This window comes from Siphateles boraxobius, unplaced genomic scaffold, assembly GCF_051911475.1.
Source record: "Siphateles boraxobius isolate OS27281-9 unplaced genomic scaffold, OSU_SipBor_1 73, whole genome shotgun sequence".
In the NCBI taxonomy this organism is placed as follows: domain Eukaryota; kingdom Metazoa; phylum Chordata; class Actinopteri; order Cypriniformes; family Leuciscidae; genus Siphateles; species Siphateles boraxobius.
In genome coordinates this window covers 1,021,204-1,044,000 of record NW_027509201.1, presented here as the reverse complement: position 1 = coordinate 1,044,000, position 22,797 = coordinate 1,021,204, and the positions used below count along the sequence as shown (strand labels likewise).

At 37.5% G+C, this 22,797-nt stretch overlaps 1 protein-coding gene across 3 annotated transcripts in view; it reads right to left on the bottom strand.

The window, feature by feature from the left end:
- The window catches only part of arid4b (AT-rich interaction domain 4B), a 124,570-nt gene extending 102,728 nt beyond the window's left edge, over positions 1-21,842 (bottom strand). For 2 of the 3 annotated variants that reach the window (XM_077217366.1, XM_077217367.1), the window contains exons 1-2: positions 21,640-21,828; positions 3,966-4,025 (exon numbers count right to left, since the gene is read on the bottom strand). In XM_077217366.1, the coding sequence (XP_077073481.1) occupies positions 3,966-3,971 (6 nt within the window). In that variant the 5' untranslated portion in view covers positions 3,972-4,025; positions 21,640-21,828. Of the gene's footprint in view, positions 1-3,965; positions 4,026-21,639 lie in introns of all 3 variants that reach the window. The other variant, XM_077217368.1, reaches the window with a different exon arrangement.
- Between the last annotated feature and the right edge of the window lie 955 nt (positions 21,843-22,797).

Here is a 22,797-nt window from a genome sequence, read left to right as displayed (position 1 = left end):
AAAACGAGCACAATTTGAAATAGTCAAATTTTCATCAAGCAGTAATTTGGCATGAACCAATCACTGAATATATTTCCTTATTTAAGAATATTCTCAGATACATTCGCATTGAATTCATCATTTTAAGGAGAATACATTATGATGTTCACATTGGAAATGAAAGAACACCTATTGCAACATGTCTTAATTACAAATATTATACTCCATATTTATGTTTACATAATATAGTGTTATTTTTTATTTAATCTATGTCGATTATATGAAGAGTGAACAGCATGAGTAAGATAGGATCATAAGATGGGTCAGACACCATTTTGACCACTTTATTAAGTTTTGTTTTGTAGAAAGCCTTTCTTTAAATTAAATTTCGTTTTGTATAAATTGTACCTTAATTTTAATCACTGTTTCATTAACTAATTGCCTGGAATTAAGAAATAAGAAGCAAATAGCAGACATATAATCAGGAGGACGTGGAAGCGGCGGTGCGATCTCTTGCGCGTGAACTGGAGCTCGTCTCATAAATGAACCGAAACTCGGCGTAGGCTGGGCCTAAATGTCAACTTTTAAACAAAATTCAAAACGAAATAACATTTTAGTCTACAGTAGCCTAGTCAGGTAAGGTCAGGTTTGCCGATGTGCGTTATAGGCTATTTACTTATATATATTTATCCCTGTGCGCCGATCGGAGACGGAGTTCACTGCTGATATTCTGGGGATACAACATAGCCAATATACTAGGGACTTCAGCCTTTAAATATCTTTGCTGCATTGGATCTTTCTAGAACAGCCAAGAGCTTTCTAGCCTCGCGACAGCAGCGCCTCGCATTGCTCATAGACTTTAAAGTCAGCGCCGCGGATGCGGTTTCGAAAATTTATCAAAAAACGTTGGTGCGGGTAGATGGCGGACAGATGATGAGTTTTGTGATGTGGTTGTGGATAAAATAATAATAGCCCATCCGCGCATCTCTAATACGAATGGAATGTTATTATGTGTCATGGAACATTGCGCTCCTCAACTCGTGAAAGGTCGGATTTGCTCCATCTTTTGATGATAAGTTTTGTTTAAAGGATCTCCGGCTAGTTTGACAACTTAGTCTTATTGGGTTAGCGATACCATTTGCGCCACAAACGTGATATAATAACACACCCGATGTTTTCGTTGTAGCGAGATATTTTAAAATAAAGTTTTTACCTGTAAGTCGCCATTGTTGTTTTTACCCATTGCATTCTGGGCCGTGATGTAGACTGGTCCCAGCGCTGCTACAAACACAAGGCGCGTAAACACTAACGTTATCAAGGTTAAACTACTACCTCAATTAGCGAGCGAAATGTCTGGGCACTGACTTTTAATGACCCTACAAGTTCAGTTAAACCAGCAAAATATGAGGAAATTATGTTAAATAGGAAGGAAGAACAAAACTCGAAATTGGTTAAGGTATTGATCTGACAGAGTTATTTGGCATAAAAAGGCAAACTACAGCTACAGTTTTTTTTTTTACTATGCAAAAAAGAAAATGCATAGAAAAGCAAACCGTGTAAAGACCGTTTGCTTACGGTAAAACCCAGAGTTTTACAATAATGATACATTAATCATAGTTAATTTATGTCAAGATTGAACACTGAAATAAAGTGGTATTTAACATTATTTCACAAAAAAAGATAACATTCAGTCGTGTCTGTTTCTGTTTATTAATCACAGGACAGTATGTTTACAGCACATTTAGAAAGAATGATCATTTCTAACTTACACACTTTCCACTAAAAATACGACCTGTGGAGCTTTTTAGCACTCTCTCCGTGACAGTTCCAATACAGTTATATTTTCAGTAAGAGAACGTAAGCAAACCGTTCCGCAAGAACCACGAACCCCAATGAGCTCGTTCAACAGCTGTCGGCGATCAAAATCCTCAAGTGAATCAGGGCTAAAGTGTCGAGAACAGAGACCACAAGCATCTTCCCATTGTTTTCTTCTCTATGCATCAGAACTAGGAAAACAGTGGAAGGTCACATCACCGCTCTCGTTTGTCTTCGATTGGGCATCAACCAACAGCCACACAATGTGGCATTTTATCTCTCTAGGTGGGTACGACGATGAACTGTAGAAGAGTGTGTCGAACTGCCCGCGAACGCTCGCCTCTGACGTGTTCTTTTTAGTTTAGCGTTCAGGACCGTCGTGCGTCATCAACAGTCGACGGCCCATAGTACAAAAAAGCTGAAAAAAAGTAGTGATCGCGCTTTTTTATTTTTTTTAATCATGAAAGTGTTTCAGGTATTTTTAACCAAGCGCCTTAATTAGGAGGGGTATTGACATCGTATCTAGACCAATTTGGCAAACTAGCCAGAGATCCTTTTTAGAAAACCTTGAATCCATGTAAGCCACTATATCATTAGACATAATCCATGTCATTAGAATCAATGAATCCATGTCACTAGACACAACGTGCACACATGTGCAGGCCAAGGTTATTTTATTTTTATTTTTTGCGGTGATGACGGTGAGGAGCTCAGACCCGCGGTTGGAGTCACGTGACCGCGGTATTGTGGTAATGCGGTAAACGTCCCAGCCCTTGCTAGGATACCTTAATGTATGTGTTTTTGAACTCTGCTAATTTAAAAAACGAATCTATTTTAATGACAAATTTCAAATAAGAGAGCAAATGACAAATATCGAATGAATATCGAATGAACATATCCTGTCTCTGAGGCTAAATCACTAAATATTGAGAATACAACAGCAAATCTTATTTTTTTCTAACTTCAAGTGATCAGCCACTGATCAGAACCAGCTGATAATCACCGTAACATGAGAAATAATAATTAAACGAAACTTTAATTGAAGTTTAATTTCACTTATTAAATGTATTTAATATCAATTAATTGGGGGCACATGTTTTCTTATATATGGAGGGGGCTTCAAGGACAAAAGGCCTATTTTAGATCAGCTGTTTCTGTGAAGGATCCATGTGCAGTTTATTGATCAGATGCTCAGATTAATGCATATATTGAATCAAAATTCAATTCAAAATCTAAAATCTTTTTTTTTTATCTAATCATGACTCCAAGAATAGATTTGAATCTAATTGTGAGACTCCCACCCCTAGTAAACAGGCCCTTAAATTCTTGCCCTGACAAAGCATGCTTTAACCTCAATATTGCTTTGGCCATCCACTGGACTGTTCTCTTCTTTATACTGCCCCTTGTTATTTAACCGAGTTTAATCAATATGATACACATTAAGTACACTTACAGGACCTTACTTTAAATTTGCAGGTAATGATCTGGTAGCTAATAACCATGGAAACAAAAGCATAAATGTTTTAAATTGAAAACAACCGAAGAGCCGACTGGTATTAAATTTCCTACAATGATGAATTTATAGATAGAAATAGACCAAAAGAAAATCAGGAAGCAAAGCGTTGATGTTTTCTGTACCGAGCAGTGATGTTAACGGAGAGCAGGACGTCTGTGGGAACATGTTTGCACTTCGGAGCAAAATTCTTATCCAAAATTCGACACTGTGACCAATAAAATGGATTCAGTGCTACACAAAGGAAAGATTCTCGTATAAACAAAAACAGCAGACACAGATCGACATCCAATAAAAATGTTGTTTAAAAATGAGCAATGAGCATCTTATAAACCCCACAAAATCAAATTTCAAGCTGGCAGCATTTATCAAAAGTCGACAAAATACAACTTCCACCTCCAGGAAAACAGACCAAGAATACTAATGACTTAATGCACTTACAAATACAAAAATACAAATTGTCCAGGAATATGAGAATGTCTCTCCCAATACAAACTGCAACCAAATGACAAAAGCAAGAAGAGAACCATGGTTTTGTCGTGCTGTGATGTTTAAACCAATGTCTATAGACAAGTCAACTCGGCATATTCTTTAACAATTCATCCGACCTCAACCATTTCATCTTCATACAGCGGCTCTAAAATTTAAGGAGCATTACCTTCATCTCCGTCCACGGTGACGGTGATCCTCTTGAGTGAACTCACTTTCAGGTCTTCAGCTGAAAGACATGAACACACATTTATAATGAGACCGGGAGAGAAAAGACTGCTTTGGCATGTTTGATCTGACATTAAGTAAGGCAGTTCTTGATGCACCAATCATGATTTTTCATTCATGATTCAAATTTTTGTACTAACTGCCAGATTTTCTTTGTTTAAGCTAATTTATTTGCTCTATAACAGGCAAACTAAGACTTTAAAATGCAGTGGTTGCCTCTAATTTCAAATGACTACAGAGATTCTTTGTTAATCACAATCCAAACAAAGATGCTACACACATGCAGCACGAGCAGTTGTTTTTGATTTGAATTCGATTGTATAATTTTAAGATTTACAACAAAAACAGAATGATCTAACTTTAGATTTGTGAAATTATACTACATAAGACACCTGCACAAAACAAAAACTGCAGATGGAATGTGTGCTTATAAACACTACTTTTCATGGCAGTAAGAGGAAAAGAAAGTATACTAGTTTACACAGTTGCTTATGGCTTACCTGAACGTAAAGAACTGAGAGAGAAAACGGATACGAATCATTATATTAGATCTGTGCATTAGCTCTAAAAGTAACAGCAGCCTAATAAATATGTTGCTGTCTGTGTCATTAATGTTAATCAAACAACAAATTATAAAGAGAAAATCACTTTTGAAGCTGTAACAAAGATGAACTATATTTAATTTATACAATGAAGACTATGCAGTTATTTTACATTTGATTATTCAATTTCTTCACCTCCTGAATATTGTTAGACTTGCCTGAAAAACATAAAGCACTGCTTATTTCATTTGTATCTTTGTTCCATTGTATTTATCTATGCTTGTAATTTGTTTATTATTTTCTATGCTGATACACTCCAATCATTCTAGAATGATTTATTATTTCCAAATAAAGCTATTCAAGTCATAAGTCATTTTCATATCAATATTTATTGCAGAAAATCAAAACATTGAAATGTCTGCCAATAAAGCCAATAAGGGCTGCACAATTTTTTCCAATATCGGGCAGCCCTAACTACAGTGCAGTTTGTGTGTCCTGAAGAGAGATCAGCCAAAATAAAACTAAAGCTGCATTTACACCACAGGTCTCGATGCAGTAAAGCCCAATTCCGATTTGTGGACCATATCCGATTTCTTTGATGACCAGCTTACATCTTCTTTTAAAAGTGACCCATATCGGATATCTGCATTTACACTATACCCATGGTAGACGTACTGACCCAGAAAAGCATAGGCCAATTTGCAATGGACGCAGATGAAATGATAATACACGCTTTTGCTTTAAAGGTCAGCAAAACAATTGGGTTGAGCTTTCGTACGTCATTGAAAAGAGTCATGTGATCATGGTTGGTGTCCACCTCATTCGCCACTGTCGCCTTTTCAATGACGTACGACTCGCATCGACGGAAATATCCAATCTGACCGCTTACATGGCAGAATATTAGGGATGCATGATATATCGACCACATATCTATATCGGCCGATATAGGCGTTCTGCGTCTGCGTGTAAATGAGACAACTGTCTATTTCTGCAGATATATGCGTCTATATTCATCATTCAAAAAGGGAAACCGACGCTGCAGATACAGCCTTCTATCTGTAGCATTTTGACTTCTTTCCTCGCCGTTTTGCTATTATTCTCATGCACTGACTCGTTCACTAAGCTGAACAGCCAATCAGAGTTAAGAGATCGTATCGGCCAAAACAAAGCCGACGAGGACCAATTTCAGCCGACGGTGCGGAACACACTGAGAAAACTTAGTCGACCGACGCACAAAAACTGCCCGACGACCGACCGTCGGCTTGGTGTGTTCCAGGCTTAAAAGACGGTTGTGAAATCTTGTTCGCCAGTGTTTCAGCGTGACGAGCGCGTTGCTGGCGGAAAGAGCGTGTCTACGGAGTCAAGCCTTCATGACAAGCACAGTCAAGTTCACTTGAGCATTCGCAGCATTTTGTGTCATTTTAAGTTGTAATATGTTTATTTTGTGTGTATGTATCTGATTAATCTAATATAGGATGTGTTTGGTTGAGTTAATGAACGATGCAGTAAAGCCCTTAATTGTACCGGTGATCATCTTTATTTTTAGCATGCGCAGCTCAAACAGCAATGCACATTTATAACTATAATTGGGACTGTCGTATACATGCCATTATAATGAGAACACTATTGTAATAAAACCTTGTGAATTCCCTGGGTTTAGTTGCCGTGTTTTAGCGTGTTGTTGTGGGAATAGTGCGTCGACAACAGGGATTACTCATTCTGACCAGCACAGTCAAGTTCACTTGTGCATTCACATCATTTTGTGCAGATTTAAGTCGTAATATTAAGTTTATGTAATATAAATATCTGATTAATCTCACATAGGATGCGTTTGTTTGATTTAAAAAACTTTCTAGAAAAGTTCTTCAGTTTCCCAGTGCTCGTTCTCTTCAGCTTCATCGCGCGCGATCAAAACATTAAAAGCTATGATTGGGACTGTCATATTATTATAATTGTATACACTATTGTAATAAAAACTTGTAAATTCTTTGGAATTGGTTTAAGTTGCATTTTTCAGCAACCGTTGAGTTGATTAACCTTCTAGCAAAGCGATTCAGTTTAACGTTCGTTCTCTTCAGCGCGCGCAGCTCAAACAGCGATGATGTCATTTGAAACAGTAAGCCTAATATTAAAGATATTTACTAATACTGTAATGGTAAAGATGTTTAAATTATTTTCAAAAACATTGATGCATTATTAATAACTAGCATTTTTTTGGTCTCGTATTATTTTCCTCAACAATATGGTTTGATTAAAATAATTTACTTTTGTCCTAGGGCTGCACAATTAATCGAATTTCTAATTGCGATAACGATTATGGATGCCACGATTACGTTATCGTTCAAAGCCGCGATTACAAAAGAAAGTCCACTCTGCGTGTGTGTGTTTAGAGCATAATTATGTTATGAGAGGCGAATCACGACTACTTCAGAAAACCCAGCACAATATGACATACCAGTCAGTGACGTAAGTGTACACTGAAATAAAAAGACTTTGACCTCAGAAAAACAGACTTTACTGTCCTGTCCCGTTATACTGTGCTCGTAGCGCGCACTCTTCAATTGCACGCGCAAATGCGGCGGCGCGCGCTGTGTATCGCTTCACTGTATAAAGTGCAAAAGAAACTACGAGCATGCAACGTCGTTACAATGCAAATTATTAAGTCACGAAATAAAAGTAAAATACCAATAAATCACGTGTTAGCTGAGAAGGATTTGCATGCAGGTGTGATTTTCATTCTATTCACCAGGAGCTGTTTCATTAACAGTTCTTGTTAGTATTGTGTATTTACCGTGGTAACGGTCCTTTCAAAAATGCCACTTTATTTTCACTTTGTGTTATTTTTTATATTATTAAATGACTGTGGTGGCTCATATCAACGTTGTATTAACAAAACTTGTTTGGAACTGCTATATTTAATTGCTTTAGCATAGTCCTAATGTTTTTCTAGTCTTTACTATGAGTCATTCTTACAATTTATGTGTATGTTAAGTAAAGGGGGACAGTACTTGTGTGTGTTAACAATTTTTGTGTAAACATGTATAATAATATGCCTATATATATTCAATGTAAATTGTGATAATCGCAATTAATAATCGCAATTACAATTTCAAGGGAATAATCGGCAATTATGATTTTTGTCATAATCGTGCAGCTCAATTTTGTCCGTGTAGAGCTGATTCCATTTTATTTATCCATGGCATATGCAATGTTTCTTTATATCTAGCTCAATCTTATCCAATGACTTGTTTGCATTATTTAGGCCTAGGTATTTTATTTTAATTTTTTTGTTCGGCAATAGATTGTTGGTAATACTTAACAATAAGGTCTCATTTGTTAATGCATAAACTAACATGAACTAACAGAGAGCAATAGCCTTTGTTAATGTTAGTAGTTAATAAAATATTTGTGTTCATGTTAGTTCACAGTGCATTAATGCACAGTGCAGGTACAACTTTACTTTGGATCTCAAAAATGTCTTATAAAATAGAGCTTAACATTACACTAAGATTAATAAATGCTGTTCTTCATTAATTGTTGATTTATGTTAACTAATGCTAACAAAATGAACCTCATTATAAAGTGTTAAAATTTTTTTAATAAAGAAAGTCGGCCATAGGAGTGTAAAATTAATTTTAGAAGTTAAAGAATCTTACACTGGTTCAAACTAGGCTACTGTATTGTATATGTTTCATTTATGTTTAAGTGTTTGTGACATGGCTTTTAATGGTGAGGCTTTTGTTTATGTGTACAGTCTATCAACGTATATCAAAATTGAATTTAGATTTATCGGCCAATATACCGGTCATCGGCTTTCAAACGTAAAGAATTATCGCCCATAATTTTCATATCGGTGCATGCCTACAGACGTGCTTTTTTCCTGCTTACACGCACGTGGGTTTCCGATCAGTGCCACAAGGAAGGAAAAAAATCGGAATTGGGCTACTTGAGCCATGTAATGTAAATGCGGCCACAGAAAGTACAAAGAAAACAACCAATAACGTTTTATCCATCATACTAGGATGTTTGTTACGGAGAAATGTGAATAACTTAAAATTTACACTGAAACACACATGCACAACAATATTCCCCTAAATAGTATGAAAGTGAAACCAAATGGTTCAGATTTGTTACGCAAAATATTTGTACATTTTAGCGTAAAGTTTAGAGGTTGAAAACCTGAGATGGTAATCAAATGGTTAGTCCATTACCTACAACCATTGATGAAAAATTACTGACTGTCACTGTAATGAGAGTATATTTCAAGTAATAAAAGTCTCAAATAAATGACTAATTATTACTTATGCAACCAGTTGATTGCAGCTAAATAGGGATTTTTAAGGTTAACAAAAAATGTACTGTTGATTAAAATGCTAAATTTGGTTTTACATTGTGTGTGTAAATGAATAGGCTTGGACTTGGTGCTGGAAACCCAAAGCACAGAACAATAGAGACACCAGAATAAACATATTCATGATTCTGAAGCTCTTTTTACACAAATATTCCCCCATTGCATTATTATACATTATATTTAACATTATATATATATAGTAGTTTAATGAAGTACTGACGCTAAAACTCATGAATTTCTCGGACAGTCATTTTTATTTTGGGTGAACCATACGCAATAAATATTGTCACTATCCATGATACATATTGTTGCATTTTTGTATTGCAATATATTGTGACTAGGGATGTGACGGTGAGGATATTTTCCCACCGGATAATCGACGCGTCACAAAACCGGTAATACCAGTATCACCGGCGGGGACTTTTAAATCACTAATTTAAAGGCAAACGTAAAATGCTCGCGTTTTACAGGCATGCATAATTGGTGGTCGTGCGGAGCAACACTGTTTTGTTATTGTGCGCTGAATTGGCGCTAATTTGAAAACAAAACTATTTTTTTTTTCATCGCTTATAAAAAGCTGGTGCAGCAGTGTGCACTTCACTTTTAAATTAGCGTCAATTCATCCATCGCATGGAGTTTGATGCGATCTGACAAATCAACATCCACCATATTTTGTCAGACAAAGCAGTCAGGAGAGTTAGTAGATTAACGACGTCGGTGGATTTGAACTTGGCTTTAACTGAGGCAATCTCTCGCGTAACGACACATTAGAGCCACAAACGGTAGGCCTATTTATTGTTTCATTTTCTTTGACTGACCAAATTTGAAAGTTGAGACTTGTTTCATATTAAATATTACCTGCTCGGTCCTGTCTGTCAGCGCGTTGTCAGTGTCCTTGTAGGCTACGTGAGTTGCACGTATAAAATGAAGTTAACGAACAAACATGATCGATCAGGAAACGCCATAGATCGCTGAATTTCACTGCACTTCAGGAAGAATTTTTCTTTTGCGTGAAGAAGCTGCTCGCCGGAGATGTGTTAAAAGATAGCGGAGTGCATTCATGATTATTAGGATACCGGTGTAATAATCATCCTGGCTCCGTGTCTGAGTGAGTAATTTACTCTCTTGTTCTTTGATTAACATGAGTGACACTTTAATACCAGCTGTTGCTGACAGAGACGCGATCTGACACGCGTCCCATTTTCTTACAAATATCTACGTTAATTTAAGACTTTATTTAAATCATTTAATACAGCTCTTATGAGGACACTCGACAAAACGGACATTTTGGCATAAACTCGATACTGACGCACGTCTGTTCTGTGGGTCACACGCTCGCGTGTGTGTGTGTAATAGGCAGGACTTATAGCGTGGTCTCTCTAGTCTTGTCGCGCTTTAAAGCATTCACATTAGTAAGAGCGTGATCATACAACGCTAGTCAACGGGTGACAGAAAAAAAACGGATACTGCGTAATTACGTTAAATATTTTAACGCTTTAAAAAATGTTTTTTTATTTTTTCACCGCGGTGTCGCGGTGGGCAAGTAATGAAACCGATGTTGCGACTGAACACGGTGTAACACCGGTAACACCGACTACCGTAGCAAGCCTAATTGTGACACGATATATTGTTACATGCCTAGTATTTCAAGTTATTGATACAAGTCTCAAATAAATGAGTACCGTATTTTCCGCACTATAAGGCGCACTTAAAAGCCTTTAATTTTCTCAAAAAACGACAGTGCGCCTTATAATCCGGGGCGCCTTATATATGGATCAATTGGTTAATTGGATCAATTGGTTAATAACGCTCCGCGTTATTAAATTCGCCCGCGAACTCGCGCTCGTGTCCATCTAATGCCCACTCTGTCACACGGCCATTTCAACCTCGTATAATTCAGGTTATGCCCGCTCACGAGCGCTCACTCTTACTAACAGACATACGAACAGACACACTGTCCCCGGCGCTGCACACGCGTCACAGAATGTTCATAAAGCGTTCCCCGTTCACAGTAACCGGGTCGTCTCATTCAAAACAGCCAGCTGTTGCTGTCAGCGAGCTGCCGCACATGAATACTCATATGAGTCAGGCTGCGAATGTAAGTTAGGTGCCCGCCCCGGCGTGCTCGCGCTTACTAATGAACGCCTCGCCTCCGGCGCCGCGCATGGCTACAAAACTCTCAGAAAACGTTCCCCGTTCAAGCCAAGGTAACCGGGGGTCATATATGAAACAGCGTGCCATCGCTGTCAGCAAGCCGCAGCACATGAATACTCATGAGTCAGGCTGCGAATGTAAGTTACGTGCCAGCCCCAGCGCACTCGGTTACTAATAAACGCATCTTTATTAATACTAATAGCACATTAAATAGCACATCTAGTGGATGCATAACGCAAACCCTGTCAAACGTTTGACTGCAATATCTTGTGCGCCTTATAATCCGGTGCACCCTATACAGTGTTTCCCATAGAAATTTTTCCAGCAGCGGTGCTGTTACGTGCCCGAGGTTGTTACCAATTGTTGTACAATGAATACATTGTAGGGGAAACACTGCTATATACAGTAGACATGTGCCGGTATTCGGTAATGCGATAAATCGCGGTAATGAATATGCATGATATTGTTATCGCGGGGACTTCGAAATACCGTGAAAAATAATAGATCCGAATTTAGATTTTTAGAACGCGCATCAGCTTATTTTCCATCAACCGCTTAAAAAAACAATGCGTATATGCTGCGCAAAACACGTGCGCACTTTGATGTAAACAATCCCCACATCACATGTATAAGCACTGTGTGAATGCAGTGTGCACTCTAGTCTAATGTAAACAATCCTCACATGGAGAAGAAGCACGGCGGAAGGAGGAACGCTGCCGACTATTTATCACACGCATGGCTGCCAACTCTCACGCATTCAGCAGCTTGAGACTCACGCAATTGACACTTTCACACGGTCTCGCGCCACACATCCATTTTCTCACGCAGAGAAAAATCGCGGAGCAAAGAGGACACTGACACCGACAGACTAGACAGAGCAGGTTACTTTTGATATGAAAAAAATATCAGCTCTCAGGTTTTATAACGAAATTCAGACAATAAATACTGTTTTGGTGCTTGTAATTGTGACGTGACAGATCGCGCGCCTCAGATCAAGTAAACCGATCATCTGTTACTTTTTATTAAAGATACAGTACAACCCACCGAAAGGTACATACTTTCGATCAATCAGTGTTTTTCAACCACGGAAAGAGGTCAATAACACTGCAGGAGAACAATATGTCATAGAACGTTACATTTACCTCAGGAAAGCCATTTAATGTTAGTTGACTATAAGAAAATAGCTATAGAGAGGAGTATTTTGCTAAATATGTGCACTATATTACATATTTTAATATGTTTACTTGTCATTATATAATTGTTATTATAATGAAAATTACGGCATATTACATTTTTATATTTATATTATTATTATATTTATATTGTATGCATTATTTTTAATTTCTCTCTGTATGTTTACAGCATTATGTGAGATATATTTTTTCTTGAGAAAAAATTAAATGCAGGCTATCTACTGTAGCCTACCTAATATTTATCCAAATGAGTCAATATTGAATCAAGATTGAAATTAAATCCAAGAATTTAATTGAAATCATGAAAATTGTGTTAAGCAATAATACAAACAGTAGCCTCAGTAACTGTACCATGTAAACATTATAACATGTTGTCACTAAAAAATAAAATTAATGTTTTGACAATCACAATTACACATTGTGATGCAAGTTTTTTTTAGATACCCCCAATCCGTCTGTTTCTCTTGTGCAATTAAAATATCGTGATAATACCGTATACCGTGATAAAAGCTCAATCAATTAATCGCAGCATGAAAATTTGATACCGGCACATGCCTAATATACAGTTAATGTTCTAAAATAGGTCATTCATTGAAGGTGCGCCTCCTAATCCGGTGCGCCTTATAGTGCGGAAAATACGGTATATTCATTATTTGCAACCAGTTGATTGCAGCTAAATGTTTGTATTTTTGCAGTGAAAGTACTGTGCTTCAGAGTGTGTTGTTAACCAGGAGGCACAGAGACCTGCCGCTGTAGATATAGCCTTCATGCTGGAGGTCGAGAACATTGATGCTGCATGTAAGACACTTTTATTTAACCTCCAAATCTAATACATTTGAGACTATAATTTACATTATCAGAAGTAGTGCAGACAATATAGACCAACAAGAAACATTCAAATCTAGCGTGAGACATTGGGCTATCTTTTCCAATCAATTACAAATCTCAATCAGTCATGATAATTAATTACTATAACAATCGTAGCAATATTGGTGGTTTGATTTAAGATAAAGATAGCTTAGTCTAATTTATATTATTCATTGATAACACTGATAACACAATATGTTGTAATTTGTTAATATTAGTTAACTACATTAGTTAAGAGCTAACAATGAACAACATATAGCATATATTAATCTTAATGGTAATCTCAACATTTAATACTTATACATTTTTTAGATTAAAAGTTGTAGCCATCTGTAACTGTACGTCCACACCGCCGCCGAATTGAGCTTCCAAAGCTACCGGAAGTCATTCATTTTCAATGGAAGCTGGCTTCTCTCAGCTGCAAGGAGCGTCAAATCCATCGGCGTCCCGTTTTGGGCTTTTTGAGCGTCAGTCAGAAAGTTGAAAGTAGCTCAACTTTATGGTAATGAGTTATAATGCGGTTCAACGGCAAGCAGCGCTAAAGCCAGCAACCAATCGGAATATAGACGTCCTTCGCACTGGCTGATTCCAGAGAAACATACCATGCAAACTTTCATTCCTACCAAAACATTAGTTCCGAGAAAATGGAGGAGAAGCTAATCATCACTGTCGGAGGGTTTCCTATAATTTATGATATGACGTTGTTTGCATATAGATAACGGTCCTGGAGGGTGTCATGAACCCAAAATCTCCGCAAATACAATACAGCAGCACCAAACACAACAACTTTGCGATTATCTATGATCCAGTGATCCTTTACATTTTGCAGACGCTTTTATCCAAAGTGACATTCATTGATGAACATCACAAAGAAATATGAACACAACTGTTTAAAAGGTTTTTATTGTTAACAGCCAGGAAACTGTCTCTAGTTGCTATAAATTAGCTTACGGTTTGTATGTTTGCATAGAAGAGGTAATAAAGCTAAGTGGTTGCTGATCTGGTCTGGTTATCGAAAGGTTGTAGGTAAATCACCATTGTGTTCTTGTAATAGTAACAGTAAAAATAATGGTAGAAATAACAGTAATACTTTACTACAGCCCTGAGTCTACTTTGAACACATTAACCCAACATTTTCATGGTTAAAGGGGATGTGCACAATTTTTCAACGTCATATTTTTTTCCTACCCTAGCTTAATTTACAGAGACAACTAATTTATTATTGAAGAGTAAAAAACACTGTGCACTGACACAGCAATATTGATTCAACTATTGAATTGGGGCCCAGAACTATTTATTTGTCAACCTATGGCAGACAGGAGAAGTGTTCGGTGGAAACCTGTTTGAAAACAGTCCCTGCATTCGCAATTCCAAAAAATCTAGTCTAATTGGTCATTTAAATGGTTAGTTCACCCAAAAATGGAAATTATCCCACAATTTACTCATCCTCAGGCCACCCTAGGTGTACATGACTTTTTTCTTTCAACTGAACATAATCAGAGTGATTGGTTCAAACATATTTGTGACCGGTGTTTTGTTTCGCTCTATCCTCTGCGCTTCCACGTTCGTCAATACATCATGCGTGGGGTCAGAGGTCACTCTTCCGCCGGAACTAGACTTGTGTACGGCTGTTACCGGAACCTAGTGATTATAGTTCATAAAGTTATAAATATGGACGTTTTTCGTACAAAAACGCATCGCTTTGCTTCAGAATCTCTGGCGTTGAATGGGTTACTTTTTAATAATGGATGGATGACCCTTTTTTTGGGTACAATTCACTCTCATTATAAAGCTTGGAAGAGCCAGGATATTTTTCAATCTAGAACTCTGATTGTGTTATGTTATGTTGTTATGTTGTAGTGTAATTAGGGATGCAACAATTACAGATTTTGTAAGTACGATTATTGTCTGAGAAATAATCACGATTTAACGATTATCACGATTATTATGCATCAATTAATTTCACAACACTACTAATGTATAATATCACATGAACACTCAACACTAGATTTTAATGACAATAAGAAACTTGTTAAAAATAAAAAACTTGAGCGCGCAAAAGACGCGATCTGTGAACAGGCCCGTAAGGCTTTTTTTCGGTGGAAATAGAGCGTCGCTGCTAGTCCCTCTCCCATAGTGGTTGACCAGCACGGCATTAAGCTGGTGCACCGCTGGTGTAACCTTGTTTTCGTTTGGTGCAAAAGTTCCGTTCCGTGCAGAACACTCGGTGTAGCATAGTCTTTACGATTAATTAACCGTGACGTTTTAAAGTGCGGTTAATTGTGAAATCCGGTAATCGCTGCATTCCTAAGTGTAATACCAGTTTTAATACGGAACTTTTGCACCAAACGAAAACAAGGTTACACCAGCGGTGCACCAGCTTAATGCCGTGCTGGTCAACCACTATGGGAGAGCGACTAGCAGCGACGCTCTATTTCCACTGAAAAAATGCCTTAAGGGCATGAAAATTTTGTACATTTTAAAGATAAATTCACTAATCTGGTGCACTTTGAGTGCCCCGAATCCACTGTTAAAAATAAATAATCCAACTGCCCAAACATATGATATTCTCTGATTTAGATATCTGATCATCACATTACAATTATTCAAATTAGCAGTGTTAAGCATGATAATATGGTTAAATATCACACTGAAGCTGATTTAAAAATAACATTTACTTAAAATAAAAGTTCTTCTTTTGGCAAAATTACATTTTCTTACATCTTCATTACATTCTACTTCACTAGCCTAAAAAAAGTCTGTCTTACTAAACTAAAACTTTCCAATTGAAAACATTCAAACTTCAAGCTTTTAAAACTACTACAAACTTTCTAGTTAGGCTTTTTCAAGAGAACTTAAAGTTTGTCTACAAACTTTTTTTATCTAATTGTAAGGTGTTACCAATTTATGATAAACATCATGTACACATGTTACAACGCTGCCTGATTCAAGCAGATCGTGGCTGTTAATGCATGAAAATACAAATTCAGCATTAACACTCACCATGTTTATTCTAATTTGAAGGGCTTTGATAACATATCTGTGAAAATAAAATGCAATACGAGTAAAAAAAGATTGAAAATATTGCATGTTTGTTCTGGTAGTGAATTTACAACAAAACCTGTTAATTATTCAACAAGAGAAATAGGCGGAGTCATTCATAATTGTGCAACACAATTCAGATACTACATGACAACTTACTTACAGTGCTTGACTTTTTCGTGAAAAAGGAGTTAAGAGTTTTTTGCCATTTTGAACTCTATGAAACTGATGGATTCGGCGCGGGTACGGGCGTGTCGTAAGCTAATGCACGAGTGACTGATTACCATGGAAACGTGAAAGACACATATACCCCAATTTCGAGCCGACATCACAGTTACGTCACAGCGCTAGCTGGAGGCAAAACAAAGAGAAAACTGCAGGCGGCCAATACAAACCAGCACATATTCGGCTACATAATAAGGAGCTTAAATGATTATTATTATTAAATGTCATCTTGTTGTGTTGTTGGGTGCAAGAATCAATGAAAAATGAATATGCTGTATCTGGAATTTTTATTTCTAGAAAATATTCACATCATTAAAATTGCACCAGAACTGCGGATCGTACCACTTGTACATGACCATTCATCACAGTTATAGGCATCTAAAGATTTATATGCCCTCAGTTACTCTTTACGCTCGGTTTCGCTATCGGATAGGTGTATAAGTCAGGCCACTCAACCGGAGGTAGCCTAGCGTTAACGTTAATCCTGTCAGATCGTCCATCGATTGAGTGAGTGTGTACAGGTCAGCCAATCTGGTTCCGTCCCAGGGAACTACACTGCGACCAAAATGGTCGCATATGCGACCTTTTGAAATGCCATTGCGACCCTAATTTTTAATGGGTCGCAAATGTATCACTAATTATTTTTGTACCTATGTTTTTAGGCAATATGCTATGCTTTACTATGAGCATTTATTAAAACAGAAATGTGTATTTTAAGAATACGTTTTATAACGTGCTCTGAGCATTCAACACATCAAGTTGGCTTCAGCCCCGCGATCGTTACTTAGATTAAAACGTACCATTGTATCAGTGCTGCGCTCTCTCTCTCTCAGAAACACGGACGCGCGCACACAGAGAGAGAGAAGATAATTGTAAAATGAAAATTGGCTATAGTTTAAATTTTGTTCTTGCTTGTTTTTTTTCTGTCAAAATGTCAGAAAGCATTTTGTATTATCCATCCGTGTTTTTAAAATTCGTTAAATGACGGACGTTTTACTGCTAACACAGCCCTCATTATAGGCCTATGTCGGATTCATTTAACTTATACTTGATATTATTTTTATAATAAGTGATTTGTTATGCTATTATTGGACTTCTTTCTATTCATTGTCAACTGTTTTCTATAAATATGTTTGTATTGGCTAACATTTATTCAGCTAATGCGTGTCCTGTTTAAAATGTGCAATGTTCAAACGCAAAGACAGCACGTCACAAATAGAAGCCGTTTTCCCTGGATATTGGAATAATAAATACAACACTTTTTTTTTTCAGCATTTTTTTTTTTTACTCTTTTCTAGGGGTTTCTTAATTTTAGACAAGTTGACCAGCACACATTATATGCAATGCAATATAATGCATGCGTGTCCTATGTGTGACATATTTTGCACACAGGTAAAGGTGCCCAATATCAGTCATTTCTAAAGTAAAAAAAAGAAAAGAAAAGTGTTTTTAAAAATATCTCTTTATTTGATTATCAGTAAATTTGTTTTCTATACAGAGATATCGACCATAACAGCAATATTAATATCGGTTATCGGTATCGGCCACAATTTTCACATCGGTGCATCACTACTTACGAGTTCACGAGTCTGCCCATCTGTGCAAACCATAGCATGTTGAAATCCATTTTGCTCTTTATTGTGTACAGTATTTTCTATTGCAGTAAATCTATCCCAACCAATGTTAAAGAAAACAAAAACAAGGCGGCATGTGGTTTAAAACATGGCAAGTAAAATAAAAAGCGCACATCTGTATGCAATACAGTTTCATTATTGTTCATTATTATCCAGAGCGGCTTACTAGGGATGCTCATTTCGGTTATTTTTCCCGACCGACAACCGCCGCTCGTAAATCGATTATTAACCGTTAACTGATCAGATTATAACGTTAATATTGAATTGGCATTAAATAAAAATAAAATGCGTATCTGTGACCCGTTAAAAATAAAAACAATTGTATTTATTTATCAAAGGGTTTATTTTAATGTGCAAAGTGCAATCAGCAGCATAAAGAACAGATCAACCACAGAACCTGGATTCAGATCAAATTTTGTGACAACAGAGGAAAAACAGAATAAAATAATACAAAAAAAAAACCATGAAATATGCCTACACTTAATATATATATTTTTACACTTAGATAATTAACAAATTAACATGACAAAAAGAAAACAGTGAATCCGTTTGAACGAAACGGATTAAAAGCCGGCATTTTTTTCCGTTAGACTAAGAGTTTTCGTTAAATAAAAATAGCAGCCCTACCTCAATCCACACCGTGTCTAATTTTTATTTAAAAAAAGCAACATGTCAACGTGATTTGGGGTTAGTCTGGAGCGCAGCCTGTTGACGGTTAGACCCGCGGCAGAAAACACCCTCTCCGATGGCACAGATGTCCCGGGAATACACAGGTAACGTCTCGCTAGAGTGGCCAGCTTCGGGAAGCGCCTTTCATTTGCTTTCCACCAGTCAAGAGGATTAATATCCAGAGATGGAGGATTGTCTCTCATGTAGATGAAATGGTCCCACACCGTGCTTCTTTTCGATCGCTTCATTTTGCTTGCTCGGTAAAAAAATGTCTGCAGGCACGTGTGTGGTTGCGCGTGTCAATGCGCCCCGTGAGTTAATACATAGTTTTAACTATATAGTAAAACCTACATAGTTTTGTTTTTTAAACCATGCAGCAAAAAAAAAAAAAAAAAAAAAAAAAAAAAGCTTAAAAAAACGTTTTAAACCGTTTAACTGATAGTATTAATCGGTCAAAATTTTTACTATCGGTTAACGGTTAAACGGTCAAAATGAGCATCCCTACGGCTTACTATAAATAATTTGTGCGACCAAATCATATTTTGCGCTAGTAACTGAAAAAGTTAGTAGTGCAAGTGCCACCAGTGGAAAAGGTTAGTGTAGTTCCCTGTTCCGTCCGTTAAAATTAACTTTTGCAAATAACAATCGCGGTCCTGGACAGTGAGTGACCTTGCACATTAAGATAAAATCGGATTTTCTCCAGTCATTGTTAAAAAAACAAGCTAACAAAACTTGCAAACCAACATTAGGGAAGCGGCCAGAGTGATCGTTCTGCAACCACCTAAGCTCCACCCACAAAAAACGTCACCATGTTTACCAACTGAAAAGGGGTCTATAGACAATCCTTGACTCTTTTGATTTTAAATATCGATGTATACACACCCGTGAAAACCTCAGCTTGTCATTGACACACTTGCCCTATGAAAAAGTGCGGGGGACGAATTTACATTGTATAAAAAGTGGGGGGGACACGTCCCCCGCAAAATCTACACCCATGCCTAAAATAGCTTGAGGGTGAGTAAATTATGGGATAGTTCCCATTTTCGTGTGAACTAACCCTTTAAGGTTTAAAAGTGCTGTAAACGCATTCAGGCTATTTGCTAACTTCCAACACACTTGGTCACTGATTTCCCCCCCCCCCCCCCCATCAATACCACGCCCTCTCAACGAAACCCCGCCCTCAACATACATGCCAGCAATGTCAGCACAAATTGATTGACGGACAAAGCACGTTTCTTATTGGCTAAGACAAGGACGGACCGCTCCCCTGACTCTTTTAGCTGTTTACAAAGCCTGTGGCTGTCACCGAGAGTTGTGATTTGTAAAGACACATATTTAGTGATACAGCAGACATTTAATTTGTGGTAGTTGCTTACAGAACCCTTAAGCCATATGTGTTTCAGCCGTTTATATAATGACCGCGTGTCACTACGAAATCAACGTGATTTTATTTATTTATTTATTTTATTTTTACCACAGAGGCGCTTCTACAGGCGAACGGAGTTGAGGAGTCAGCATTACAATTGAGTAAAACAACTAGAGTTAAACTACTAGAGAAAGTTAAACGAGTGAGGCAGCTTTACAGTTAGTCCGTGTGTGTGCACGTATAATGTCGACTGCGCTACAGCATTATGACGCCATTTCTGAGCCACACAACTGCAGGCGCTTGACATCGACATTCTTATCATTGCGACGTTCAGAGCAGGTTTGAACATACAAAGGGAACGGAATCTGTCGCCCCCACTCTTTAATACCGCAAGCAGTGTTGACTTCATGAAGTGGGACGACAGCGACATTGCTATTTCGAATAAAGCCGAATGGAGAAAACTAGACAGTTAGCTAAATCACAAAGAAACTGAGACGAGACAGCTTTCGTCGTTTAGATGGAGGCGACAAAGCTCGGCTACCAACTGCTGACGGTTTATGTGTAACACAATGAACGATCTAATAGCTTCCCGTACAAGGTCAACCCAAACAGGGTTTGTACAACTTGCTTGCGATCGGGGAAATCGGACTTGTTTTCTTTCGACATCAACTGAATGGAAAACAAATGCGTCGCTGCGCGTGAGCCTAACGACAATGTCAGTTCAAACAATAACTGTCGCGTTCAGACTAACCGTCGAAATACACCCGATTATCTTGGCAAATATAACAATTAGGTTGACAACTAAGTTACCCGACGCTAGAGATGAAAATCTGCTTGCTGGAAAAGTAGCCTTCCTCGAGTCGCCAGCCATTTCTTCTCACGCTCAAAAAGATCCGTAGATCGACGAGGTTGGTCCTTAGAAAGGTAACGTTAGAGCTCGTAATAAAAGCATAATTTCCAGAAAATAGGCGATACAGCGATAAATTAACGTTCGGAATCGAAAACTGTAAGATTGTTGATTCATTCGAAGAGACAATCGTGCGCGAGAGTTTTAAAGAGCGAGTGAACGATTCCAGTTCGCTACGATTATTGTGCAGATAATCCCAATTCAAACGCTTTTAGTCTAAATTTCTCTTTCGATCGCACAAAGCCTTACGTAAGGGATTCCAGCAAGGCAGTGTTTCCCCCATGAGCTATTTGATGCCGAGCAGCAAAAAGAAAGTGGTCAAGTCTTTTCGCGAATTCCAACACAACATTTGCTGACGGCGATACAAGTGAAGCCCAAAGTTGCCCAGTCTGCTACATCGGCTATTAACAAACTAATAAAGGCGAACAAAAAGTCTCCCGCTGTCTAGATGCACTATTTACGCCGTAAACCTTTCAGCCAGCGAGAAAACAAGGTTAACAAAACCTCTGATCTCGCTGTCAAATTAGAAGTAAACGATTCAAATGCAGTCGCGTGAATAATGTTAACAAGTGATCATTTAGTTAAACATTGAAGCTCGACGCAGCGTAGTTTTCTTGCGATCTCCGTCTCCATTAAGACTTTATCTGGTCAACATAATGTCCTACCTGATGTATCCGACGGATCGCGATGTTCCTCCGTTAAATTAGTAATCCATTGGACAATCGAGGAAAATCATCGACGATCAACGCTGGAAACGTCGTCCGAAAATGTAGGAAAGGTGTCGGGATGCGAATCCGACGAAATAGCTCCGCAATCGCACTCGTTTTCTCTATGTTAATCCTCCTCCTCCTCGCGTCTGAAACGGACTGAAGGATACACACAAAACGCCCACTGTGGACACCGCGCGCGCTCATTGGCTGCTACGCGCGCACTAACCGCCCCGCTCGTTTCCTATTGGATGGTGAAATCGGGGGAAAACGTCTCGGCGATCATTTAATCGCAAAGATACTCGGGACTTGTATGTTTAGAACATGACACCCGCGTTATATCGTCACTGGGACGATGGAACACACAATGATGACGTAAACTACATTTCCCAGAGTTCAACAGCGAGTGGGGAAATATTTCCAGGCTCCGCCCACCTTCACGCGCATGCTCCTTGAACACAATTAAATCTGAGGAAAAGTCTAAACGCTTTTGTACATTTTGTGGTTTGCATGTTGAAACATTGAATATTCTTTTTTAAAGTTGTTCCCATTCAGTTTGTTTTTGGTCAGATTTCTGTTCTTTTATTAAGGCTCACATCATGCCCAGCTCTCATGTGCTTTTATTTGTTTTGTTTTTATCCTATGACAAATCTTATCATAAGGAATATTACTTAATTAATCTTCTAGTTCTTTTAGTTTTTTTTAGTATTCATAAAGGTACACATATAAAAAAATAAGAATTTGTTTGTAAAATTTTAATTTCAACACTACATAAATATAACATTGTTTTAAAAAATAAGAAAGCTGTAAAATGTGTTTCCATTTGTAAACATTTTCATGTTTTTATTTAACTTTTAAGTTTTTAACTGTTTTTTATGTACTTTTCTTTTTTTTTTATTCAATGTACTGTAGTAGTAATTCTTTAAAACCAATAAAAAATGTCTAAATGCTTATTTGAATAAAAAAACTAACCTTTCAAGTTTCGACATTATTGTATTTATGTTCTGAATAAATTTTAGCCATTTTCCTGAGGCACTACAACAGAACACTTTGTTATCGTTAAAATAATAATTGTATAGAAATTTCAAAGCTATTTGGGACTTGCATGTTTTTAAA